The 27,369-nt window shown below is 40.0% G+C and overlaps 1 protein-coding gene across 15 annotated transcripts in view; it reads left to right on the top strand.

The window, feature by feature from the left end:
• Positions 1-1,003: 1,003 nt before the first annotated feature.
• Positions 1,004-27,369, top strand: part of CIT (citron rho-interacting serine/threonine kinase) — a 68,219-nt gene continuing 41,853 nt past the window's right edge. For 13 of the 15 annotated variants that reach the window (XM_088064859.1, XM_014253979.2, XM_088064855.1 and 10 more), the window contains exons 1-13: positions 1,194-1,580; positions 1,678-1,803; positions 2,556-2,697; positions 3,993-4,168; positions 5,054-5,155; positions 5,354-5,496; positions 6,354-6,447; positions 7,813-8,016; positions 8,545-8,698; positions 16,060-16,240; positions 23,240-23,345; positions 24,218-24,361; positions 25,679-25,798. In XM_088064859.1, the coding sequence (XP_087920985.1) occupies positions 1,708-1,803; positions 2,556-2,697; positions 3,993-4,168; positions 5,054-5,155; positions 5,354-5,496; positions 6,354-6,447; positions 7,813-8,016; positions 8,545-8,698; positions 16,060-16,240; positions 23,240-23,345; positions 24,218-24,361; positions 25,679-25,798 (1,662 nt within the window). In that variant the 5' untranslated portion in view covers positions 1,194-1,580; positions 1,678-1,707. Of the gene's footprint in view, positions 1,027-1,193; positions 1,581-1,677; positions 1,804-2,555; positions 2,698-3,992; positions 4,169-5,053; positions 5,156-5,353; positions 5,497-6,353; positions 6,448-7,812; positions 8,017-8,544; positions 8,699-16,059; positions 16,241-23,239; positions 23,346-24,217; positions 24,362-25,678; positions 25,799-27,369 lie in introns of those variants that run through there. The other 2 variants (XM_088064849.1, XM_088064848.1) reach the window with 2 other exon arrangements.

The following is a 27,369-nucleotide window of genomic DNA, read 5'->3' as shown; positions in this document are numbered from 1 at the left end:
ATATGTAAGTTTGAGACAAGAAATACACCACAAATATGTCAGTGTTCCAGGGGTAGACTGGGGGAGGTGAAAGGAAGCACAGATCTGTAAAATGATTTGTATAAAGTCAAATGTAATAAATCCATCAGTACCTTACTTGATCACCTAGATGCCAAAGCAGTATTAGCATCATTAAAATGAATGTTAGAGAGCAAACTATCTGACGTCACTCACAGCCACATGATTATTTTTAAGGACCACGCCACCGAGGTTTCTATCACCAGATTAAATCTTGCCCAGACACTGTAACAAGGGGCTGTGTTTTGCACCCCTGTGATGCCTGCAGGTCACATCAGCGCTCCCTGCCCATGTCCTCCATGGACATCTCAGCAAGGATCCATCGGATCCATCCTCACACAAGGTCACCCTGCATCCCACTGAATGTTCTGATGGATGCGTCACTGACAGAGAGGGTGCTGAGCTAGAAGCCTTTCACCAGTGCTTCACTTGAAAGTTAATCACCCTATATCTGAATAAAACGGCCATACAAAAAAGGTCATAAAGGTCAGGCGAGCATTTTACAGATGGAAATTTAAAGCTTCTGAAAACCTTTCCATTTCCCCTCTGGCTGCCCTACCTGGCAGCAGCTGCTGCCAACTCTGACGTTCAGGGTAGGGTTGAGCCAGCTCCACTCAGAACTACTGGGAATGAGTCATTTTTCCCTTTTAAGATTTGGCAAAGGAAAACAAACAAACAAAACAAAAATACGTGAAGTACACGACAAGCGCGACCAAACCCGTGAGGGCAGAGCAGCACCAGCAGTGTCCGAAGGCCTTTCTGTGCTCCCTCCGGAGCTGGGGAAGCCCCGCGGCACCGCGGTTCCCTCAGCAGCCCCTCAGCACCCGCGGCCGCTCCCGCCCTCACGGGGCCGCCGCCACACCCGAACAGGGCTTCCGGCCCTGCCGGCCCGCGATTGGCCCGCGCCTCGGTAACAGGAAGTGACGTCAGGAGCCGCACGCCCACCGCGCCGTTCAAACGCTAGCGGCGGTAAAAGCGGGGCGCGCGCGGGGACTTGGGGGGCCCTGGGGAACGGGGCTTGGGACGAGGCGGCTGTGAGGGACCCGGGAACGGGGCTTGGGACGAGGCGGCTGTGAGGGACCCGGGAACGGGGCTTGGGACGAGGCGGCTGTGAGGGACCCGGGAACGGGGCTTGGGACGAGGCGGCTGTGAGGGACCCGGGAACGGGGCTTGGAAACGAGGCGTCTCTGAGGGACCCGCGGGGGGCTGAGGCAGACTCGGGACCTCGGGAACGGGGCTTGGCATGGGGCGGCTCTGAGGGAGACTCGGGTCCGCCCGCTGCAAACTGCGGAGTTCGGGGGGTTCCGCGCCCTCCAGCGAGCTGGTGGGGTCACCGTCCCTGGAGGTGTTTAAGGATAGACTGGCCGAGGCGCTGAGTGCCGCGGGGACATTGTCACGGTGGGGTTCGCTCACAGGTCTCACTCAATGGTCTCGGAGGTCTTCAACGTAATTGCTCCTCCCCACTTTAATTGCTGGGGCGCTCCAGGGGCGTTTAAACTTATAAGTTTTGCCCCCGAAGAAACGTAAATGTTGCTTACATTACATCCCCCCTCATCCATATTTTTTTACTTAGAGTCAGCCAGTCAAGTGCTTCCTGAATGTCCCTGTTCCCTTTTTCAGGTGATCGTTTATATGAGATAAGCTGTAAAGATGTTGAAGTTTAAATGTGGAGCCCGAAATCCGGTTGAGGCAGGACCAATGGAGCCCATCACCAGCCGAGCCTCTCGGCTAAATCTGCTCTTTCAGGTAAAGAACATCTAGCCTGGGAGCAGCTGATTGTCCTTGTCCATTCCCAATATCTCAAAATACACCTTTGCTTGTTTGGATGCTGAAACCATGCCTGTGTCATTCTTTGGGGTAAAAGAAAGGGATGACTAGGTGAAGTTCAAAGTGTATTTGGTTTGCACCAAATTCAGTGGATAGTAACTGGTCTTACATTTTGTGCATCTGTGTGTTTTAGCCTGATGGATTTTTCCACATAAAGATGGAATATTGCTTTCTGTCCCCTGTAATCTTCAGTTTTTTCATGAGTGAAGGAGCTGTGGGTTTGTCCCAAGATGCATTTACCTAAGGGGCTGCTTTTTCATCATCTGAGGTCCAACAGCTTTTCCTTCTAGAGTTAGTGTTGATGTTGATTTCTTAAATTGTTCATACCATGAAGAAACCTGCATGATGCAATGTCAAAGAAAAGGCCAGTCAGCTCAGAGTCATCAGGAGAATATAGATTGTTAAAATCTGAATCACTGCTTTCTTGAAATTGTTAGTTTAGTTGCTTGAAACTTTAAAGGATTGCTTTCTCTGAAAGAAAAATACCTGTAACAGCTATTTCAGATAGTGAGTTGATATATTTACCTCACACTTCTGTATCATTTGCCTAATTTCTGAAGCAGTGATTTTAAAATGGATAATATATAATCTGCTCTATACATCTGTTATTGATTTGAGGCTTTTCATTGTTGTCTGAGACTCCATCTGCTGTTGCTGCTTTTTTTTTCCAGGGGAAGCCACTCTTTGTGACTCAACAGCAGATGTCTACTCTCTCCCGGGAAGGCATCCTTGATTCATTATTTGTTCTTTTTGAAGAATGCAAAAACCCTGCTTTAATGAAAATTAAACATGTTGGCAACTTTGTCAAGAAGTGTAAGTTTGTTTAGACTAATATTCAGGTGTCACTTTATAAAACAGTTCTTAAGAATCTGGATGTTAGAGTAATGCTTTAGTTGCTTTGATTGTAACCCAGGACTTTGAGCTTCTGATTTTTTGTTGGCAGACTCAACTCTGCAAAGGGGAGCTTGGCAGTCTCAGTAAGGATTTGTTCAGGTCCAAGAAGATCAAATGCAAGTGGCTTTTGAAGTGCTGTGACTGAAATGTGCCTCCTTCTTAGTTTGTACTGTATTTATATTTGAGGAGGTACTTTCTTGGACAGTGAGTACTGGCTCCAGCAAAGCTCTGAGTGTGCACCACAGAAGGATGTCAGGAGTTGAGAGCAGGATAGGGACTATGAGAAAAAAGGATTTGAGAGAGAAACTTGGTAATCCCTGTCTCTTTCACCTTTTGGATTCCATGTGTTACCCGAGTTTTGCATGTGTAACTTCTAAAGAGTATTTCTGTGCTTCAGAAATTCAGACGGATCCTAAAGGAGTAAATATTTTATTGATAATGTAAAGTAAATATTTTATTGATAATGTGCTCAGATTCCTTATGGGGAAGAGCAAAGAAAATTTCTGTCAATTTTTCCATTAAGGTATGGCAGAAAGACATTTGATTTCAAGTAACGTTGTGCCCCCTGTTATAGTTCCACTCAGTGGTTTGTCGGTATTATTAGCAGACAGTAATTTTCTGCTAGTTTGAAAAATTTTTAGAGCAATCTGCTGTGAGTGACTGATTATCATAGTGCATGCTGGCTGGAACTAGTCAGTGGAAAACTTGAGCTGAATATCTGCAATAAATGCCTGTGGTTGGTTGTTAGACAATAGACTGGTGCCTCCCTCAGGCAGAGGAGCAAACCCTGCCCCTGGACTAGAATTCGCTGGGTAAAGACCTCAGGTTTAGAGAATATACTTTGTATTGATAAAGGATGGCTGGAAAGAAATTAGAAACCAAAGAGGTTCTCATCCTCTGATGTTATGAATGGGACAGAATTTTGGTTGCTATGGGAACTGTCTTAGCATTTCCTGATCCTTTTGTATGTACCATATTTCAGACTTAACTCTGCATTGATACAGTCTTTTTCTAGTTCTGATGCATGCTGTTATTTTTAAGAAGCATATTCTGGAAAGATTTAACATTCCTTGAGAATCTGGAACTAAATGTTGGGATTTTTTTGGTTTTGGTTTGCTGGGGCTTTTTAAAATTTTATTCCCTAGTTTCGATGTTGTCTCTTTTTTATAAAATGCCAGTTGCCAAATGTAAAAATAAGTATTTTATTTTTATAGATGCAGAGGCTATCGCTGAACTAAAGGAACTGCAACCCAGTGTGAAGGACTTTGAAGTAAAGAGTGTGGTTGGCTGTGGTCACTTTGCAGATGTCAAAGTAGTGAGAGAGAAAGTCACTGGTGATGTCTATGCTATGAAGGTGATGAGCAAGGAGTCCTTGCTGGCGCAGGAGCACGTATGTATATTTTTCTGTTCTGGGAGTAGGAGGATAAATTGCAATTTGTTGAACACTTCCTTTCTGTCACTATTATTAGAACTGAGTTAAAAATATATCTTGAGAAAGTTCATCCTACATTTCAGTGAAGCAATAAATTTGTGTGTAGTTTTGCTGTGTTTAAAAGCTGTTGTCACAGTCTATAGGTCTGTTGGGTGAGGTGCCATCCTCAGGTACTAAAACATGGCCCTTGTTGTGAAGAGCTTCCCATCTAATTATAAGAAAAGAAAAACAGATGACGGAAACATTGAATCAGTATTGATCTTGTTGATGATGGTTTGAATTTTCAGACAATCTATTCATTAAGGTTTTTTTTTTTTTTAATTTTAAAGAGCGAAGTAGAATGTCAAGAGTGGGTGGGAAGGCAAACTGTGGTGACTGGATTTTTATGGAGAGCCTCTCGCTTGCTTGAGAAATGTGTTACTTGGAAACTTAAAAAAGGGATAATGGAGGTTGTTCTCATAGTTTGGTGAGAAACAGAAGTTAATCTTTGCTGACATGAGATGACAAGTAGGACAGAGATACTCCATGAGAAACCTCTTGAATTTATACAATATCTGCATCAGTTGTTTCCAATGCATGGTGCAGTAAGGTTGCTTCTGATCTCCCTCAGCACTGTCTGTGGCTAGCAGAAATGGAGCTCAACTAAAATTACCCTTTCTGGGGCACAGATTGACAAGAAAGCAAAGTATGGTTCTACCCTCACATGGCACTTGCTCAGGAAACAGTACTTAATAATATCTGTGTAATTTTTTGGTGATGTGTGCCAAGTTTTTCTAAATCTAGGGAATTCTAATGTATTCTCACTTCCTCTCATCATGATGTAACTGAACACTTTTTTGGTAGGTGTCATTTTTTGAGGAAGAACGCAGCATATTAGCTCAGAGCACCAGTCCATGGATTCCACAATTACAATATGCATTTCAAGACAAGAAAAATCTCTACTTGGTAATGCCTAGTTTCCGATTTTCTCCTCTATTGAACACCATTTTTGTTGGTTTACTAAAGAACAATGTGATAGTTGAAATGTGCTTGTTTTCTGTAAATTTTCCTCTGTTGCATAGCACTGTTTGATATATGCCCAGTGTCTTACTGGGGAGTTGAATGAACTATCTTGTATATCTATTCCTTTAAAATGGTATGTAGGTGATGGAATACCAGCCTGGAGGGGATTTGCTGTCACTCTTAAACAGATATGAGGACCAACTGGACGAGAATATGGTGCAGTTTTACCTTGCAGAGTTGGTTTTGGCCATTCACAGTGTCCATCAGATGGGTTATGTCCACCGGTACGTAAAGGTTGCTTTGGTACTTCCATATTCTGTCCTCTTTCAGTATTTCACATGCTGTGCCAGAAGACAAAATTAGAAAATTAATCAGACTCCCAACTATAATTGTAGCTCAAGGCATTAACTTTGATGTAAAGTTCAGACCAATATCAAGAAAGGATTGTTACATATATTTTTCTGGAGGCTTAGTAAAAAGAAGCCTTAATGTTGCGCTATAAAAAATTTAAATTTTTTCCATGGATTGCTGCTTTTGGCACCAAATACTATGGGAAATTAATGTAATTGTTAAAAATGTTGTGTGCTGATTGGTGAACAGTGCAGTATAGGATGTTGGAGTAGTTAAATATCACAGTTTTCTCTCAAGGCTTGGAGACTGTTACTGTGTGCATTTTCAAATCATATTGATATTTAAAAAAATGATTCCATTCTGAGGGTGTGGAAATGTTAGGAAGTATTTTATGTTCCAAGAGTTTGTAGTGACTGCACTCAGAGCATGGGCTGTGGCTTTCTTAGTGCAAGGTCACTTGGCTGAATTTGGAAGATGTGCAGAGCAAGTTGTGAGAGAGTTTAGGAAGAAAACTACAAAATACTTTACTGAACTCAGTTACAATGTGGTCGAGGTGCAAAATCATCTTCCCTTTTTATCTGCTGTCAACAATTATTAACCTTCTATGAAATAAGGGGAACTGTAATACTTCCATATTTGCTTGGAAAAAGTGCAACTGTTGGGAAAAGACTCCCACTTGAAAGACTTAATGTATGAGGTTGAGTATAGCTGAATAGAGATGTCCTGTTACCTGGATGTGACAGTAGAAAATGGTCTGGAAAGGTTCTGATTGCTTTCTTCTGGTTTACAGGGATATCAAACCAGAGAATGTTCTTATTGACCGAACAGGACACGTTAAACTGGTGGACTTTGGGTCAGCTGCCAAAATGACAGTAAACAAAACGGTAATAATGTAGATTTAAACTTTGTCTGTGGCTTGTTTGGATAGTCCAGTTGAAAAGGGAGAACTAACTTGATATCTGTTCTTTGATTACACCTTGCTCTTTCTTCTGCTGTTCTTGTTCACTATGGAATCTATTCACAATTGTATTTTTCCATTTGTGAATGGCTTTTCAAGCATGAGCTCAAGAATCTTTTGCAGCCCTCAGCAGATACATATTTGCTTATTAAAATATTAGCACACAAGAAAGGTAAAGGTAAGTCTGCTTTCTCATGGTGTTGCACTGTGATACAAAATCGTATTTCTACAGGTTCTTACAGCTGCTCAATGCTGTGTTCAAAGAGGATGTGGATTTATAGTTGGAATGAAAATTGTGCCTGTTGTAAATAAGGTGACATAAATTTGAATATTGGGGAGCTCTTGATCAAAATGAGTCACATTTAAATATTCTGGGCTTCACTCACCAGAAGGTACTGCATCAAGTCTAAATCAGTGGAGTTTTATATAAGTTGCTTGTAAGTTTTGTTAACTGCAGACAACTTCCAGTGAAAAATTTTAAAATTTAAATGTATCTAAGTGAGAACATGAAGTTCTGTACCATATTTCTGTCTTGTTTTACAATTTTTATTTTTCCATAACATTTTCTTTGTAATGTGATTCTTAATATCCTGTTTTCCCTGCTCTTACATTTTCAGTGCTTCTCTGCATTGTATTTTCCTTTTAATTTTCTTCTTCACATTATCTCTTCAGTCACTCACAGGTTTTTGTGTTAGCCTGCCTGCTGTTTTGTTTAATTCTTTATGCCACTCAGTACAAAAATGATTGCAGCATTGGCTCCTAGAATTACCTTTTCTAAGTGGTCCAGAAATTCAAATGTTAGTGCTTTGCTGATCATGAACACTAGGCAAAAAGGTAAGGGTGACAGAGAATGTAATGAGGCAGGAAATATTTATGTCTGAACTTGACCATTTTTGAAATTTCAGCTATGATGCTTATACTGTTAACACTAGTTAAAGCAGAGTATGTTTGCTGTTTTAAACATCAGTTTAGTATTTCTGTGCTTTTTGGGATGCTGCTTTTCTACTTTAGCAGTTTGTACTTTACAGTAACAATTAGCTCTGATAATTTGACTCTTTATACCAAATAGCTCGCTTTGTTTGTTTTATCAGCAGTTTCCTTAACCTGGCGCTTATTTGCTAAACAGCTTTGCTTAAAATTACTTTCTTAAAATTCAATTAGAGGGCTGAAAATTATGTCCCATTTAAAAAAAAAAAAGAGGGGGAGGTGGGGGAATAAAACCTTTGTTTTATTATGAAGATCCATTGAACAGGAAGTGCTGTAGTTTCACTTGGTTTATCTTTGCTCCTAGGTCAATGCCAGGCTCCCTGTGGGCACTCCTGACTACATGGCACCAGAGATGCTGACAGGGTTGGGTGGGGATGGCAAAGCCTCCTACGGCCCCGAGTGTGACTGGTGGTCCCTCGGAGTCATCGCCTATGAAATGATTTATGGAAGGACTCCCTTCACTGAAGGCACTTCAGCAAAAACTTTCAATAACATCATGAACTTCCAGGTAGAGCTTTCCTGTTCTCAAGTAAAAAGGCTGTAACTAAAGGCTGTTTTTCTCAGCTTTACATAAAAGCTTATGGATGTCTCTTACTTTGTCGCGTTCATAACATGTTTGGAATATATGCACTGTGTTGTATTTATATGTCTCTGTATTATAGGTATCAAGTTATTTTTTATGGCAGGTGTCATCATCCCTGATGCAAAAAATCCTAAGCCACAAACCTTTGGAAGTTTGTGAGAATTTTCTGGGGAAGCGTATCGTTTTACTCTTCCATTTATGTGTGCCATTGTTCAGCAGAAGATGGTGACCTGGGATACCATTTGCCTGGGTGGGAATGGTTGTTCCTGTGTTCTTATCTTTGCTGCAGTAAATGCATATAAAAGCCTACTTGGATAAAATGCACCATGCTTTTATTTGTGTGCTATAAATATTCATCCTTTGTACCTGACATATCTCAGAATAATGAAACTTAATCTTCCTGTTCTGAGCCTGTTTTCCTACTGAGCAGAAATCCATTTCTTTCTAATGCAGAGATTTCTGAAGTTCCCAGAGGATGTGAAAGTTAGCAGTGACTTTCTTGACCTGATCCAGAGCCTGCTCTGTGGGCAGAAGGAAAGGCTGGGTTATGAAGATCTCTGCTGCCATCCATTTTTTTCTAAAATTGACTGGAACAATATCCGTAATTGTAAGTAGAATAAAGACGTATTTATAAACAATTTCTGGGTTTTTTTTTTGGTAATGGGAAAATCTGTACAAAGAGTATTTAAGTGTGTTTGATCTGAATTATTTGTAATAAAACAGGACTGATTCCTGGAGCAGGTATTTTTAATGAAACAGCTCATTTTTGTTTTTGCAAAGGCTATGTTAACATCTCAGGTGAAAACTGTAAGGTAAGAGGAAGTTTTATTGAACTCCATATGAATTTCTGATGCAATTGCCATATTACTGCAGGAACTAGACTAGAAAATCAAAATGGTCCTTTCCATGTCCTTCCTCAGATTAAAAGGCATCAGTATGTTTTTTTCAGGCCTTTCCCACCTCAGTTTGCTTAACTTTGGCTTCGTCTTTTCTTGTTGTTGTATCTTCAGATTAATCTTTTGTTACTTGTGAACCAACTTAATTTAAGGTTGGTTTATTTTTTATAGTTCCATTAGGTGATTAAATGCCTGTGGCCATAGGGCCATTGGAGCTTTTTGTCAAAGTCAATGGGGATAATGTACTACTACTTTTATTTTGGTCAAAAATCTGTTCATTCAACCAGGAATAGAATAAAACCAGTGAACCAGATAATTCTCTATGCAGAAAACTGTTTATAATATTATGTAAGCAATGGAATTTGGTATTTGGAAGTACTGAGGCACCAGCTCCGTGGCCAAAGCAAATATTTCACAGTTCATCAGTGATCTCTGTATGGGGATTTGATTGTGTTGGAAAGTATTTTAAATTATTTGGACTGTAAGATTATCTGGGTGAGCAACATGTCTGCCTTATGTTTTTTATCAATTATGCTGTAAGGGAATGATTGTGCTCCATTTTCCATGATAAATTGCTAAGCCAGTGCTTCTACTTTTGATGACTATCTCAGCACTTCAGCTGTCAGCTCCACAGACTGTTTGCTCACTTTTCTGTTGATTCATTAATTTTGAACTTGTGGAGCTGCTGTTCTGTTAAATTCCATTGTTTCTGCCCTTTGAGAGCCATTGAGCCTCAAGCCCTTTTCATCACTTTAGCATACATTTCCCAGTGCTCTCTGCCTTCTCTCCCCAGAGCCCTGACTAAGCCACCAGTTTCTGGTCCTGAATTTTGTGTTGCATTTGTCATATTATCTCAGATATAGAAAGAAGAATGACATCTGAGCATATGTTCTGGTGTCTCCTTGGCAATTGCCTGTCTAGTATTCACACAGCTGCATGAGTTAATGGAGCATTTTGCCAATTCGTGTGACAGAGGTGATGGACAAGCCAGTAGGCAGCCCCAGTGTGGTTATAATGTTGGAATAATCATTTGGGATTTTAAAAATCCTGTTTCTGTCTGCAGCTGGCCAGCAGATTGCATCGTTCTCTGTAATATCCACACCTACCTACTGTGAGGATTCATGCAGTTTTGACCCCTCACTTTGTTGTTATTCCTCATACTTGATAAAGCCCTGCTGTAACTAGCACAAAACACAGCAGTCTCTGTGCTTTAAGCAGCAGATCCAATGTATCACCTATTGCTTTGCTCTCTATAGTGGTTCTCCCTGTGCTGGTTTTTCTGAGCACTGTTGCTGTCATTCTGGTCAAAACCTGGGTCAAGTTTGACTTGGGCTATCTAAAAGCTAAACGTTTCTTTGTAATCTTGACCTCTGCTGATAGTGGTGTCTATCTGGAGCAATGGCAGCTTGAGAAGATGGGTGATGGAAGAGGTCATAGGATTTAGATTTACATTAAAGAATCTCACTCCCCCAAGTTAATCTGGTCAGAGACTTTAAGGTTATGGAGTGTTGGGACTGGGTGATCCTAAAGCCTTTGCCAACTAAAATGACTCTCTGATTCCACAACTGTTAAACAAACTCTGTGTCAGTATAGTCAGAGTTTCCTATAGTCTCTAAGGGCAGTGATGTAATTTCTATTTCAGTCTGAGCAAGGTAGGGAAAAAAACTGGTACCTTTGCCTGGCAGGTATTTAATTATCATGCTGAGAGCTCCAGGATAGCCATTCTTTATGCACCGATTTTGGTTAAGAATGTGTCATTACGGGGCTTTTCAGTTTTACATTTTGTTGTTATGGTAACCCATGAAACACTTGACTTTTTAGTAAACCCCTTTCCAAAAGATCATTGCCTCTAAAAAAAGCTCCCAACTTCCCCTGGGTCAAAGTAATGTGTGTCTGTATAAGCAGCTCTTAAGTTACAAAAACAGAATCAAACCATTAAACCTAAGGTCAGGTTTATCTGAATTTGTCTCAACAGGTGATTTTTCCCCTTCATTGGAGTATTGTACTGAAACACCCTTATAGATTCTGCTCTCTGTTGGTTTTCGGCTATTTAATGACTTCTAAAGCTTATTAAAAAAAAAACCCACCCTGAAACAGATACCACCACACTTCCTCCCCAAAAATAAAATGAAGCAAAACTTTCAAAAGTTTGTGTTCATTTATTGAAGAATTTTTCAGAATATTTTGCAATTTATTTACCTGAAATAAACATATTTTTTATCTGTGTTTCTGCTAAATGATCAGGTATTTCATGGGAAAGTTGATAACAGAATCATTTGAGTACCTAAAAAGAATCTAAAATCAGAGGTAGAGAATGGGGAATTACATACTTGAGTTATCAGCAACAAGGCTATATTCTGTGTAATTTGGGGGTTTTGTTGGTTGTCTTTTGTTATTTGACATCCTTAAACTGCATCAGCTTTTAAATTTGGAATCAAAAATCTACTTGCTGAAGTCTAGCTGGGAGATGGTCAGAACACTTTAATTCTTACCTGAGCAATATGTGTACATCATGAAAAACCTTTCATCTTAAGAATTGCTTTGTAACTACAGTCCAAGAGGTCTTGAAAATGGAATGGCATATTTGGACTTGCACATGGAAACTATACATATATGGAAAGACAGGAGTTAATGTCTTGTGCAAACAGAAGAACGTGAGAAAACATTAAAGACTGATTTTTAATCTGTTTTCTGCTATTAAACAGGTAGGACCCAAATCTCATTATTCGTAAGTCCAAGACACTTATCCTTATGAACACCACATTGTCATTCAGGATGTTAACAGTTACACATTGTGGTGTTTCATTTAAATTCTTGTCTTCAGAAAAATGTGTTGACTTGTTTCTTGAAGTGGAGATCACTTCAATTACAGGTTGGAAATCACTTTTATTAATAGAAATGTATGTGTTGGATCATTGTCCTGACAAAACAGTAAAGGTGTTAAGATAATATTGTATAGATAGGTTGGAACTAGCACAATGCCTTTTTTATGAGTGGTCTTAGTGAAAATTTCCTTTAATTTCATCAGTGGGATTGTCTATTTTTCTTTCATAACACTTTCTCAAATAGGTCTGTTGGAGCCTGAGGAAGAGGAATGCCTAACCTATTTAAAAAGGCTATGTGGATGCTTTTCCTCAGAAAGAATTTATAGATCACCTTGTAGATCAAGAAGAGTCACATTTTTATCCTTAAGAAACATTCTGTATTGCCTTAAAGTTTTCTATTTCAGTTGAGTCTTTCCCTGTCCCAGGGGAAATGCAGTCTCTCTTTTCTGAATTTGCATGAAAATATTTTGAAAGAATGGAAAGACCTGGTTATGGCAATGTTCTTTGTACCAGTCATAAATACACACACTGAGGGAAGAGTTTAAAAAAAAAAAAAGGCTTTTGTTTCCATGAGAGACACTTTATCTAATCTTAATGATAAGTTGATTAAAGTACTGGAATATGTGTGATGGTTTTGGATTTTTCCTTTTTCATTTTTTTTTTTTTCCCTTAAACTTAGCAACCTACAACACCCCCTTTTCCTCTGAAAGTCATTCTTTGGAACAGATGGAAGAGGGTTACATCCTTCCACAAGTGGGGATGTATCTAGGCAAGGAATTGGCTTTTTTAAAACAAGCAGTTCTCCACAAGATACTTTAAATGGTAAACAGAACATGTACGTTCATTGTAACGTGTTGGAGACAAGAGAAGCTCTTTGTACCCAACCACTTCGTGTGAGTAGAAGCACTGGGTTTACTGTCTTTTTGAGTAATACCTTTGCCTCCCTTTTGGGTGAGCCTGAGAAAAGTGCAAATTTTTCACCTTGTCAGATGTGATGGCATGATGCTCACATTTATTTCTCAGAGGCTTATCTGGACCTCTGCTGAAGGATCCTTCCCTTTAAAGAAGCAATTGATAAGCACATCAATGTATTTGCATTCACCAGTCTTCATCTTGTTCTGAAAATGCTATAGTTGTGTGACAGCTTTCTGATTTTATGCAAGAAATAATAACTTAACTAGAGATTATGCCATCGTGTGACCCACATTTGACAACAAAAGTGCTTGTCTGTTTTAGATTGGTTTTACAAGACTACTCTGTTTATTCTGTGGATATTTTGGACATCAGATAAAGGACTCCTTAGTCTGAGGAACAAAAATCTAGAGAGAAGCTACCAAATAATTAGCAACATCAGACAGAGTAGATCTAGTGCCTTTTTTTTTTAAAGTTATTCCCTCTTACCCCTAAGTGATTTTTTTTTATCCAGCATGCTGAAACTTCTTCAGAAGTTCTGCTTCTCATTTTTCAGCCACTATTGACAAGTTCAGAACTACTTTATCATCTAGAGGTGTTTTTGTCAAATGACTGTTCCAAATTTTCACTTTAGTTGCTACTATTTCTTGATACAAATATTGTAACAAAGTTATACTGCAGGGTGGCAGAGATTTTGGACAATTATTTTAGTGAATGCAAAATAGAGGGCAAAGGGTCTTTTCATTATATTTTAATCTAGTATTCACAATTTCTCTTCTTTGTTCTCATATTTTATTAAACATTAGAGGAAGCTGTAGTGTAAAACATTTTGCTCTTTAAACTAGTTTCCCACCAGCCCTGAAGGTTTGCTCTGTCTCACATTCAGTTTTATCTTTGTGCATCCATTGTTCCCCCACTGAGTCCTTTTTCATCTTTTTATGTGCATGCATAGTTAAATGATATTTTCTTTTATGCCTGTGGTTTGAGAAGCAATTCTTATTGTTGGTAAGAGGAACAACTTTCTTTTTAAACTGCAGGTGGTTAAAGATGACTCTTAATATCTTCTTTGCTAATTTCTGGTGGAAAGTAAGGCTTAAGATCTCTCAGAGATGAAGTCATCTGTCAGGCTCTGGAGAGTACAGAACAGGGTGATTGTACCATTATAAAAAGGCACCTAAGTTGGTTTTTGCTACCTCTTTAAAAACCTTCTAGACTTTAGCAGATGAAGAGTTTGCTGTTTTCTCTATTACTTTAACTCACAGACAGTATCTGCCTTCAAAAACAGTGTTAAAATTCCCACAGCACCCCTTTCTGTGAGAAAAAGCACAGAGTTCTTTCAGCAAAGGTCCTGAAACTAAAAAATATTAATCCTGAACTGATCCTCCTCTGCTGTGAATTAACTACAACTTTGGGCTTACCTTTGCATTGAAGATGATATGCTTACAAAGTCTTTTCTGTTACTTCTCTGTTTTAAATCATTAAGAGTATATGTAAGAGCAGTTGGACGTTATCCTGACATTAAGTGAATTTTGAAAGGAAATACATATTCCAGTCAAGAATCTATATTTCAAGACTGTGGTATTTATGGTGCATAAATATCAGCATTATATATTTTTATTATATCCAATAAAATGGAAGACATTAATACATTTGTGATACTGACATATACATTTTAAATGTTCTGGAGCTGGTAAGCTCCAGTAGGCTGATACTGCTTACTTCAGAACCTATTTAATTTATATATTTTCCCCATTTATCTCATTCTAATGTACTCAGAACTACTGTACATGGGCAGCATCTGCTTCGTGGAATTTCTTCTCACTTCCGTGCTTGGGAGCAGTGTCAGGATGGCTCTTCAGGGAGCTGCTCCCAAAGCCTGTGCATGCAGTTGGGAATTGGCAGTTGATGCAGACAGATTCTTTATTTTTTTTTTTTTTTCCTGGCTGTTACCGCTGGGCTGGTGGGTAGTTCCAGCGAGGGGATGGAGAGTTGAAGGCGGGCAGTGGAAGGCTTTGGCAGCCTAGAGGGAGCCAGCGCCTCCAGCCGTGACTCGCTGTGCCCCTGCCACTCACGGGCAGCAGCGGCTGGCACGCCGCAGGCAGGTAGGGTTAAAGCTGGCATGCGGGGACTCGGGAGCAGGGAGCCTGCACTGCAGGGGTTGGAATGTTTTTTCCCGGTCCTTCAGTCCTCATCAGCCCTTCAGCGACAGGAGATCCGTACTGGATCCATGGTAACGGTTTTAGCACACTCCACTTCCATCAGCTGGTGACAATGGGCTGTTCTAGCTGCTGGCTGAGGAGCTGTCTCTCCTTTGCTAATCTCAGAGTTGCAATGAATGGGGACCCGAATGATGAAATAAATAAATAAAGGTTAAGAAACGTGATTTAATGAGGTTGGGATTGCACAGCAGGGCTTCTGCAATCCCAACATTTCATTCCTTTCCCCCACATAGCCGAGCCAGCAGGTAGCTTGGGTGCTGCACATCACCGAGAAGAACTTGTCCTTTTGTTCCTTAGGTTAATTAAACCAAAGCAAGCACGAGAAAATCATCTGAAATTAAACAACTGCTTAGCAAGTTAAGTGGTACCAATTTAGAAATTATAGTAAGAAATACATTGTAATTCCTGCTATTTATACCTCTCTTCAGAGCTGATTGTATCAGAGCCAGACTGCAGTGGTGTCCCGGCAAGAGTTCCAGATCTTAAGGATGCTCATTTAGAGAAATAAAATCAATCTTTTCCCAAAGACCAGTGAGATTTTAGTGGCTATAGTTTATTAGAACCTTCCAGGAGAAAGACCAGTTTGCTGTTGATTAGAAACCCATGCTGGGAAGATTCTTGTTAGTGTTAGAGGGTAAGAAATATCCCTTAGCTGACTAGCAGAGGATCAGGCTTCTTTCTCAGGTAGTGTCACTAATTGGACAGGTTGGAGACATTTTCCTTTTCCAGATGAATCAGAACTGACAAGGCTTCTGGCTATATTACAATAATGATTTTCTTAGCCTGGTGCTTTGATTTAATTATTTATGTGTTAAAAAACCCAACATCTTAACCTGAAAAAAACTCCCAAACCCCAGAATCTCCAAATGCCCAAGCTAAATCCCAGTTTGATCAGTGTGGGAGATGCTGTGCCTGCAGAGTGGTAGCCATGTTGGCAGCTCAGGGGTTAATCTCTTGTTGCTGTAATACGCTTTGAGAGCAGCAGCTCAGTCTGCTTGTGTTAGCAAGATTAAAAGCAGGAGCTGCAGTGCCATTGCAAGCACTGAATGAGTGGGACTGTTGCAGAGTGAACTGTAGCTGAATTTTGTCTTTTCTTCTTGCTTTTTTTTCCACCAGCTCCTCCCCCCTTCGTTCCTACTCTCAAGTCTGATGATGACACCTCAAATTTTGATGAACCAGAGAAGAATTCGCGGGTTTTATCCTCTACGCGCCAGTTGAACCCAGCAGGATTCTCTGGGGAAGATTTGCCGTTTGTGGGGTTTTCATTCATCAAGGCTTTGGGGATACTCAGATCAGAGTAAGTAGAAATTATTGCTCAGGTGGACAGGACTGCTGGAAAAATGGGAAGGTTTGTTACAGAGAGGATGGTGTGTGTGTGTGAGGAAAAGCTGTTTTAACTGTACTCTGCTGTAGGGAAGCTGCCAGATTCGGGCTTTATCTGTTGCTGGTGTGTCTTGTGCATGTCCTACTGTTCTCTGATTATTTCTGGGATGAGGGGGAGGAAATGGGATGGAAAGATTCATTCTAAACCAGTTATTATTAAAATTGTAGTTCAAATAGTTTGAATTAGTTGTTGCTGTTAAGCAGAGAGCAGTAGGTGATTGCATTTCTGGTACTGCAGATCCCTGCAAGGAGGAGAATACTGAGGAGTTCAGAGATGGAAAAAGGGGATGGTGTTATTTCATTGGGTCAGAGAGTGGGCACCAAGTGCTGGGAATGTGTAAGGCTGAATCAGTGATCCATAGAAAAGGATCTCCACTAACCTGGGAATGAGCAGTGATGGGTCAGTGAGCAAGGGAAGGAGCTGTATGGCAGCTGGCTCTGTGCTGCTGGGTCAAGTTAAATAGGAGAACTGGACATTGCTGTGTTGTGTGTTCAGAGACTGGAGATTCAGATAAAATATGCAGTGGCTGTGTCTGTGGAGGGATGTAAAGACCTCAGAGAAATGGCTTTCCATGGAAAGAAAACATGATTTCTGGGAGAACTGAGTCAGAGAAAAGGAAGAATATAAGTAGTGTGATATAAACCATTTGATGTGGTGGGTGGTTGGTTTCTGATGACAGAGCTATTGAAAAAGTATTAGTGCAGGGTGTTAAGTTGGGAAGTCCTTAGCTCAGGACCAGGAGGCCTCTCAGGAACGCAGTGGCTTTGGCTGGGTTAGTGACTCAATGCACTGTGTTTTCATGTCAACCCTCATTCCTTGCTGCTGGTTTGCTCCCTTCAGGGACTTCGTTGTCAATCTGTCTTAATTGAGTTTCATTTTGTTTCATATTGGTTGTGCTAGTTGCTCTGCAGTAAGCTTGTCACTGAATTTGGTGATACTGTTGACATCTCTGATCTTGCTCACACTGTGAATCAAGGTTATATGATGGTTATGCCAGAAATAAAAAGGGGATCTTTGGCTGCCCCTTCTCAGTAGAGTTGCTTTTATGGCAAAAGAGGAAGGAAGGGAGAGAATATAAAACCCCAGAACGTGTTCTTTTGGTGAAATGATCTAATATTGTCAGCAGGATGGAATGTTAGATCTGTAGATACCTGGGGTTAAAATCTGTGTTAATTTAGGAGTGAGATAACTTAGGCTGTTATCTTGTCTGCCTGGGGAACTGCAATCCGTGCACCAGGTCTGTGTGGCCGTTCAGGTAGCAGTCAGAAAAGCCTCGATAGTGACCATATATGTGTGGTAAAAACATGTATGTAATTGGGCCCAGGACTAGAACTGGAGTGTGGGGTAAAGTCTCAGAGCAGTGGTGTAACTGTGCTGGAGGCTGAGAGAGCTGAAGCAGATGGACTGAGGTGCTTTCTCTGTGGAGCTGGTACCGAAAATGCATATGGAAGTTACATTTGAATTTTGGGAATAGGTGAGAAGAGGTATAGCAAACGAATATAGAGATTAATGTCCTCTGCAGAAATTTCGACTGAAGTAAAATTTCTGTTTGGTATGGCTTGTTTTTTCTTAAACTGGAACAGAAAGTCATATTTAATTTTCTCCCAAATAATTTTAATATGAGTGGATATTAACATTTTTTTTTCTTGAGTGAGATCTCCATAAACGTACTTATTTTCGGCAGTAAATAATTGCCTTTTGTTCTAAGAAGGTGATTTAAGTATGGCAAAGCCCTTATGGAGACTTTAAAATATATGTATTTAAATAATGCAGTGATTAGTTTATTCTCAATACCACTGCAAATGGGTCACAAAGATAACTTCATATAAAACATTGTCTGGTGTATGTTTTACTTGAAGAAATACAGTACTGTTTCTGTCCTCACTGCTTTGAATATCAGATTCTTAGATGAAGAACAGTAAAGCGTGGAGGGGGCTTATCTCTTGTGAATCTTGGGATGCCTTCTCTGCAAGGTCCTAAGTCATTAAGTTTACCAGTCCAGAATTTATTTTAAAAATCTTTCATGTGAAAGTCTAACCTTTTGGTTGCTAAGTGATGCAGATCTGTTTTCCTGTCTGCAGCACAAACCCTCTAGTGCTGCTCACAGTAAGGCCGGGCAACTGCAGAGTGCCAGTGACAAGGTCCTTGAAACTTTCAGCACTTTTAATCTGGAGCTGTCAAACTGTGAAGAGGAGGGTTATGCTTTTGCCCTTATCCACTGGACAGTAAGAATCTATGGCTGAACTGGGAATTTCAAATACTTCAGAGAAAAGGCAGCTGAAAAAGAAGGACAGAAGGGGAACAACAGAAGTTGTCTTTTCCACTCTCCCAATGACTTTGGGCTAGAAGGGTTTGCCTAAGTCACTTAGACCTGTTGCCAGAAATTACATGGTTGATGTGTAGTTAAAAGGGTCCATTGAATTACAGTGCTCTGTCTGCTGCCCCATACCATTAGATTTGAGAAGAATTTGTGTCCCTCTGACAAATGTGAGACTTAACAAAAATGCAAAAGGCACAGCAATAATGTGTCATAGGAAGCAATCAGGAGAAATCAAGGGCATTGCTTAAGTCATGGGTTCCTGTACCAGCCAAGTGTTTAAGTAAATCTGTGCTTAGGAGAGCTGGGCTGAGGCTGCAGAGAAGGACCAGCTAACTCTTTCTCTCATCATGGCCTCTGAATTCTGGATGTGGGGGAGAAAAGCCTGACTGCAAATCTGGCTGCTGGTTTGGCTGCAAGCGTGTGACTGTGACAAGATAAGAGGCAACCAAGAGTTTAATTCCATTAAAAGCTAGCCCCACCTTACTTCCTGTCCCTAACCATGGCTGATCTCCAGTGCTTAGAACAAGTGACAGAAACCCTTAGCTGCCAAAAATATGCATCAAGTGGTGAAAGAAAATTGTTCTTGTCCTTTGCAGGTGACAAGCAGAAGCATAAGATAAATATGTTATAAATCCACGGCTAACCAAATATACCAAACTGCCTAATAAAAATAAATACCTAATAAAATTAGTGCCTAATAAAAATAAATACAAAATAAAATATATCAAAATACCTAATAAAAAATAAATGCCTAATTAAAAAATAGTTTATTATGCACATTTTTGCCTGCCTGATTTCTCTCTGTAAGGTCTTAAGAAATGGTGTTTCTCAAGATTTCTAGGATTTTGTTTTCTGCTTTGTTTTGGGTTACTGCGGTTGAGGTTTTTTCAATTTAAAAATTTGATATGGATTCATGACTGTCATTATAAAATACTGACAGTTAAAATGGGCCATTCCTCCACAAAGAAGGATTTCTACTGATTTCTTCCAACAGTTTGTTGGGTTCTGGTAAGCTCTTTCACCAAAGATAGATGAAAGAGGAAGCACAGGATGAGCATACCAAAAATATGCTTTGCTTCAGCAAGCTCTATTCACAGATTGATGGTATCACTGTTTGTTTTTGGTTGGTTTTTTTTTTAGGCCTGTGCAAGCATTTACGAGGGGGTGGAAGGTACAGATGAGTATAATGCTAAAAAGAATAAAGCATGAGGGATGGGGGATGAGATTATCAGCATGTTGTGTGGGGGCCAGGATTAGGACAGATGGTGCCAATTGTTGTGAGAAGGAAGAAGCACAGGTGAGTTGGGGGTTTAGGACAGTGGCAGAAAAGGACACAGGAAGTTCCAAGGTGTGATGGGATGCACAAGGTACAAGTTGGAGACCAAGAATCAGCTCGGAGCTTTTTCCATGCCAATGCTTTTTTCTTCTTCATCTCAGCCACGTTAGGACTGGAGGAGCTTTTACACAACCAGCACCGTTTCTGCTCGTTCTGCTGGTTGAGGCTGCTGCTGATCTAGCTGTGAAATCACTAGTCAGCTCTAAGTTAACTTGGCTTTTAGTCATGCAGGCACTGCTTCTCTGGAGAGTAAATTGGAACAGCCAGTGCTATGACAGCTTGGTACTCTAGACTTGGCTTTGGGATTTTTTTAATCTTTTGTTGCAGTTTTCTTGTTGATGGAGCTGGTTACCTTTTGTTAATCTTTTTTTTCACACTTGAGAGGAAACAGCAGAAACTGCTCTGTTGTACTAAGAGAATTGATCCAGATGTAGCAGTTAATTAAATGAAATACTCAAAGATGGTCCCAGCCTGAATGATAGCTTTGCATCATGGCTTTTGATGTTGGATTGTGTGTGTTTAATTTCTGCAATGATGCTGACTGAGGAAGAATATAAGTGCTCCAGAAATATGGGTATTTTCCACCTTGTCATGCTCTGTTGAGAGCTTCTATCACCATGACAAGGCTTATTAGATTAGCCAGTATTCCATTTCTCTTGACTTCCTCTGTCTGCCCCTTTCTGATACTTTGAAGGTTGTATGGATGTTCAGGAAGTTGTTCTAATACAATTTATACACAGGAAAGAATTACTGGGAGAGCATGTCTCCTAAAAACTGTGTGTCCAGTGCTGAGATCAGCTTCCCTTGGGGATCAGATGTACAGTTTCCATGGCAGGAGAATCATCGTGTCACCAGCACATATATTTTTAAGGATTTTTTTCCTCTCTTTGGACAGGGTTGGGGAAGAAAGATTGTACTTTTATCTGTCTGCAGCCTTCTCTCCCCTTACAAAGCCAACAGCAACCCTGAGGAGCAGCTCCCTCTGCAGTCACCTCATGAAATCCAAACTTGGGCAGTCTCCTGTACCCTGTCCCATCCCACCTGGCTGAACCACCTACCTTTTGCAGAGCTCTTCATTTCCTTCCCTGAATCCCTTCTGTTCCTGCTTGCCTTGCAGTGCTTGGGGATGCTTTCAGCTGGCTCACCATGAGAAATTTTTGAAATGTAAAATAGTGCCTGTTAATATTAGGCTCTGATTCTTTTAATAGCAAATAAAATAAACAAGCAAAAATGATGAATAAAATTAGCTCCTTTGGGGAGGTGGAATAGAAGACACAAATAAAACCAGCTCTGTGAGAACTGGCTAGAGTTTTCTTAGGTAATACCTCAGATCTGAAAAGAACGGAAATAAAAAAGTGATGGTTAAGATTGAAACTATAATTTAAAGAAAAAGACTGCTTTAGCCAATACAGTTCAGACCTGTAAAACTAAATTTTTATTATAAGAAGATTTTCAGATTTGTCTCAGTACATATTTGCAGCTATTTACATATATTTGATTAACATTTGAAAGCAGATTCCTTAGTGTCTTTTTTAGTTAATGTGAGCTTTAATTTGTATTTTTAGACTGCTTTTCTCAACTATTCATTTTTAGCCTTGTTTGTACACCCAGCTGTTATGGGATTTAATATGCATCTTTCTCAGATGGTTGCTTTTTCTCTGTAGGAGTATAGACACGCTTTATAAATTGATTTTTAAATATGGTAATTTGATGGATCAGATTGATTGGACCAGGGCTAAAGGAATGCTGTATAAAAGCATTAATTTTAAGTATTTTTTTTTTGTAAGTCCTGATCATATCTCTATCATTGACATGCAGGCTTCTTTCTTCTAAGTTTTTCCATATCAGTTTTCTGAAGAAATATATTAATATCTGACCTTTCAAGGCAGCATTGGTGGATTTTGCTGTGCTTGTTTGCTGATATTAAAACTGTGTTTCCTAATCACTGCTCAAGGTGGTGGTGCTGAAGATCTGTTTGATACAGAAATGTTGCTGCATTTTTGTAAAAATCCATGTATATCTTTCTGTGCCTCTGCTGCATATCCAGTTGGATTAAGGAGTAGATTTTTCTCAGAAAATGGTGGTGATGGAATGAAACTTTTCTTGGTGTTGAGAGGAGCCTGTGCTGCTGTGTGTGGGTGTCTGGCTCTATGCAGAGAGCTGCTCAAAGCTCCTTTCTCTCCGTGGGGATAACTGGCTGCACACCAAACTGTGGCCAGGAGAAGCAGAAAGCAACGTGTGGGCAGCCTGTGTGATCTTTTATTAGCACCTTCATTGTACTGCTGCGTTTTCATCTATCAGTTAACACTGCTTCCATCATTAACTGCTCGAGCCTCTAGTCTGAATCATTTTATGCGAGGGAGAAGGTGATTTTTAAAATTGTGTTTTGATGTGTGTACTTAATTTTTTGGTTGCAGGTTGCATATTTAAGACTGTGCAAAGCACTAAAAATATGCTCCTAAACATCAGGTGGCTTCCTATCCTTTTCTAAAATAAATTTAAACTAATGTGAACGGTAAACTTCTTAAATGCTGAGTCCCAATTAGACAGAAAGCTTAAGAACAAGTAAATATTTTCCCCAGGTTTCTGGAGTCAAATTGTTTTGAACAGTACAGTTGTATCTCAGGGAAAAAAAAAAAAATTACTTCTAAGTGGAACTCTGAAGTTCTGCAGTGTGACTAATCATATTGATATTGATTGGGTTTGTAGGGATCATATGAATTGGGTTAGGGAAGTTTCAATTTTGATTCACAGAATGTAACTAAGGATATTAAATTCTTCTTCCTGTGGTGCAGATTATGACATGTTGAAGTTTGTAGGGCTTTTATACTTCAATGGTAATTTAAAAACCTGTTTAAAAATAAAGTACCAAATAAAAAGCATTTCTCTGAAAATTTGTTCTCTTTCCAAATGGTTGCATTGACTTTATGCTCTGTTTTTGTTGCACCTACAATTCCCTACAAATCATGCAAAACTGCTGCTGTGATTTACTGTTTTGCACTCTGACATAGCCACTGATGGAAAATATTAATATTGTAACTAGAAGTACACGTGGTTTATTTAATAATGATGTACTGTCATTAGCTTTTATGGTACGTTTGATCTGCAATGATGGCTGTTAGGCTGTGATTGCTGCACAATCACATTTCTTTTATCCTGGAATAAGTAAGTACCCAATGACTTTACAGAGGCTGCATAAATCAGATTTCTGTACCTTTTGCCCATATTCACGTGCTGTTTGGCTTTGCTCTTTTAGATCTGTTTTTTCAAGTGTGGATTCCCCAGCCAAGGTCAGCTCCATGGAAAAGACACTTCTTCTCAAGAGCAAAGAACTCCAAGACGCCCAGGACAAGTGTCACAAGGTATTTATTTATGCGATTGGCCACACCCATTGCTCCAGGAATCTGCAACCACTGTATGTCCAGGGATCTGTCAGATGCTGCTGATCATCCAGACTCGTGGTGGGCAAAGTGCTTTTCCTTCAGAGAGGTGGCTTCCTGTCCAGTACAAAGGGAGATGAATTTAGGCCATGCTGTTGCTGTAGATACTTTTAACTTAACAAGAAGCGGCTCTGGATTTTAAACAGTGCTTTTCTCAGCGTGCCACAGACGACTGCTTCTTCCTGCAGGCCCTGCCTCTTCATCAGACACACATTACAGCAGTACTGTTCTGAGGGCTCTTCCTCACTCATCAGCTCCTGCTTATATAACTGTTGTCACGTCACTGCTTATGGTGAACGTCTTTTAACAGTTGCTGTGCTCCAATAAAGGGAACCTGGTGGAGTCTTTTAACACTTACTGCTTGTTTTGAGACTTTTATGAGAGTTCCATTATTTTTTCCTTGCTCGGTTCTGGATTTGACCATTTGCTCCTGACAAGGAGATGGGGGGAAACCATCTTCTGGTCCAGCATGGATTTGGGATAAGGTTAAAGTGACCCATCTCTGCAAGTCAGGTGAAAAATGATTGTGTCTTCTTTGCTAACTGGGGTTCGAAGAATGACTGAATATGAACAAGCAGCTTGAATGAATGGGGTGACTTAGACTTACTACTTTGTCCTTAAGAAGAACTGTGCATTCCTGGAGCAGAGACAATGGTATCGGAATTTAAACACCATTTGGAGAAACATAGCTAGAAGTCTCTTGGAGACAAATTCCTTACAAAGAGAGCTCTGAAAGTAGCAGTTAACAAAGCTTTTGAAGCCCCCCCTTTATAACCTCTTGATATTTATTGCAGATGGAGCAGGAAATGACGCGGTTGCACCGGAGAGTGTCAGAGGTGGAGGCTGTACTTAGCCAAAAGGAGGTGGAACTGAAAGCCTCTGAGACCCAGCGATCCCTCCTGGAGCAGGACCTGGCCACCTATATCACAGAATGCAGTGTGAGCCCTTACACCAGTCCTTTCAGCTCTGAAGGCCTGAAATCTGGTGGTCTTTGTCTTTCTCTTCCATCATGCTTTCAGTGGGGTATTTGATGGAGAGAAAATGCTATGTCAGAGGATATCTGTTGAACACGGAGCCCTGAAGTGTTTGCAAAAGCTTGATTGGTAGTTTTATTCAGATGTTGTTTCATGGTCATGTGCTTAGATCATGCAGGAGTGACTACTGTCCTGGTCTTGCTGAAACTCTTTGTGATGTTTGTCTTACTGGCTGTGCTAGAACATGCCTGGGTTGTGCTTCTTGAAGGTTTCTTAGCTGGAAGAGGATGGGGCCTAATCAGTGCCTAGACAGAAATCTTCAAGAACAAATAGGATTAGGAAGCAGTGGTGTTGTCTCCATCTGTGGTGTCCTGAGTTCAGACCGATCCCGTTCCCCAGCACAGTGTCAGGGAGGACAGGTGCTATTTTTCAGGTAGAATATAAAAATGAGGCTGTAAAACCATCTCTTCAAAGTTCATTTTTCATGAGAGCTGGAATGTCTGCCCAGTTGTCACTGGCAGTATTCCAGTGAGGATATTTTCATTCTATTTGATAGTCTCTGTATTTTCAGTTAGATGCACAATTATGTTTCCTCTCTTGTACCAAGAACAAAAATGCAGCTAATACTCTGTTCCAGAGAATTGAAAACCATTTCTGATGTCTTGGTTTGTTGGGAAGGACATCTTAAAATGGGGCCAAGTGATTTTCCTCTACTTAATGCTACTGGGTAAAGAAATAAAATTCAGTTTGTATCTTTCTGTTGATGAATAACAGTTAATAGGAGTACCACTCCACTGGTGACTCCAAATTTGGAGGTAAGGTACATAGTGAGCTACAGACTCAGCTCTTCTGTTTCTAATAGAAATTTAACAATGATTAAAGCGTTTGACTCACTTACCAGCAGCAAGAAAAATGTAAGTAACATGGAGTTGAAGGATTGTATCTAGGTTGTGAATTAATAGTGCTGGATAAAATATAGATAAATGCTGTCAATAATGGATGCCTTTTGTGGTCTGTGTTTGGTTTCTGTCTCTAAACCTGATGTAAGGGAGTGGAGATTTGAACTAAGATTTAAGCTGAGTAAACAGTGTTTGTAAAATGGGCTGCTTCTGTTCAGATAGGGGCAGCACTGGCCATGAATTTCGTTAGAGTTCCATCATTGGTGCCTCCATTTTTTGATGCCTCACTGCAGTCAAGGAGGCATTTGTGTAACTAAAGATCTTCATTATACAACCATTTGAGAAACCAAAGCCTATGTATTGAACATTTTGCTTTCTGCAGAGCTTAAAGCGAAGCCTGGAGCAGGCACGGATGGAGGTGTCTCAGGAAGATGATAAGGCACTACAGCTACTTCATGATATCAGAGAGCAAAGCCGAAAACTGCAAGAGATCAAAGAACAGGTATTCCTGCTTCTTTGGGGAGCAGAGTGGCTGCCCACAAATAGGCATTCTTGGCATATTCTAGCTCTGCTGCCAGGATTACGCTCGGTGTTGATAGGCTGTGATAACTCCCAAGCTGTGTGATTTCACAGGGGTTCCCAAACAATACAGGAAGCAACAAAATTCCACTTGTGTATTTTGCAAGTAATCACAATCTCCAAACTTCACATTTTCTGTTCCTAGTCCTGAAAGTACTTTGTCTATACAATCAGTTCAAGAGAAAGTCACAATGCTTTAGTAACATACTGCACTAGAAATGACCTATCCATTTTAAATGGTTAAGGTATGGAAATTTCACAAGTTAATGAATCTTCACCTGGGAGAGAACTGAGCTATCTGAATTTTCTGTTGTTTTATTATTTTTTTAATTTTTCTTCTTTATCTTACCATTTAAAATGCTTAATAGTATTTCAAAATAGAACGTATGTTGCCTAACTGCTCTTTTCATGATTTGATCTATTTGTGAAGTAGAAATTAATAATTTTATTTTCCACCCAAAGAATGTTGAAAATTTATTAATTCACATAGTTGCTCATAAGAAAAAAATGTCAAAATTAAATGAAAACATTGTGACAAATTTGGCCATTGCAAGGAAGAACCCATTCAGTTTTATGAATTAACAGCAACATGCTGCATTGAGAAAAAGAAATTCAGATTTGCTATAGCACTCAAACAATTCTTTGTAATTATCTGTTGGTTTTCATCTTCAAAGCACTTTACAAACACTAACTGACTCATTTCAAAGTCTCTGAGACAAGGAAGCCCAGAAACCTTGGTAATAATTCTCCAGACATGAGTAGCTCTTATGTAAAAAGTAATGAAATGCAAACCCAACCCTCTGGATGTAGCTGGCCTCCATAGACTTCCCCAGCATTCTTCTGGGTGGTTGTTTTATGTAATACAAGGGATCTAAAGCTCCCTGCTCTCTCTTCTGGTGCTTTACTAGCAAAGTTGCTTTAAATACTGAAATGGGGAACATTTTTGATGATTTTAAATATCCATAGATTCTTAGGCAGTACAGACACATGTAACAGAGGAAACATAATGCAAGTAATTTTTAATCAAACGCTTTGTCCCAGAATCTCTTAATTTGGCTTGTGAAGATTCACAATGACATAAAGAGGCTGCTTAGTTCAACAAATGAATCCTGCAGACTTTCATGTCTGTGGTGGCCTTTTGAGCTCCCTGAAACACGTGTGCAAGAACCTTGCTGAAAGAAATGCTGAGAGATTTGTGCTGACTCATATGAGCAGTGGATCTTGGCCATTAAAGACTTGGACCATGATTTTTAAGTTAGAGGGAACTGGGAGCTGGAAAAGCCCCTTCAAGCTTTGCTGTTGGAAACCTGAGGCTTGAGAGAGAATGAGTCAAATCAACAGCAAATCAGAACCTTCAAAACCCAATAATTAGGCATTTGATATTTTCAGGGTGAGGCTGTAGGTTCAACTTAACTTCAGGTACTTGGATAGAAGAGCATGGTGGGTTTGTGGGGTTTTTTGTTTGCTTGGGATGTGTGTTTGGTTTTTGTTTTG

The sequence above is a fragment of the Pseudopodoces humilis genome, chromosome 20 (genome assembly GCF_049639895.1).
Source record: "Pseudopodoces humilis isolate 2021_Gansu_Grassland_sample_001 chromosome 20, ASM4963989v1, whole genome shotgun sequence".
In the NCBI taxonomy this organism is placed as follows: domain Eukaryota; kingdom Metazoa; phylum Chordata; class Aves; order Passeriformes; family Paridae; genus Pseudopodoces; species Pseudopodoces humilis.
The sequence above is the reverse complement of the archived record's forward strand: the minus strand, read 5'-3'. Positions and strand labels throughout refer to the sequence as shown.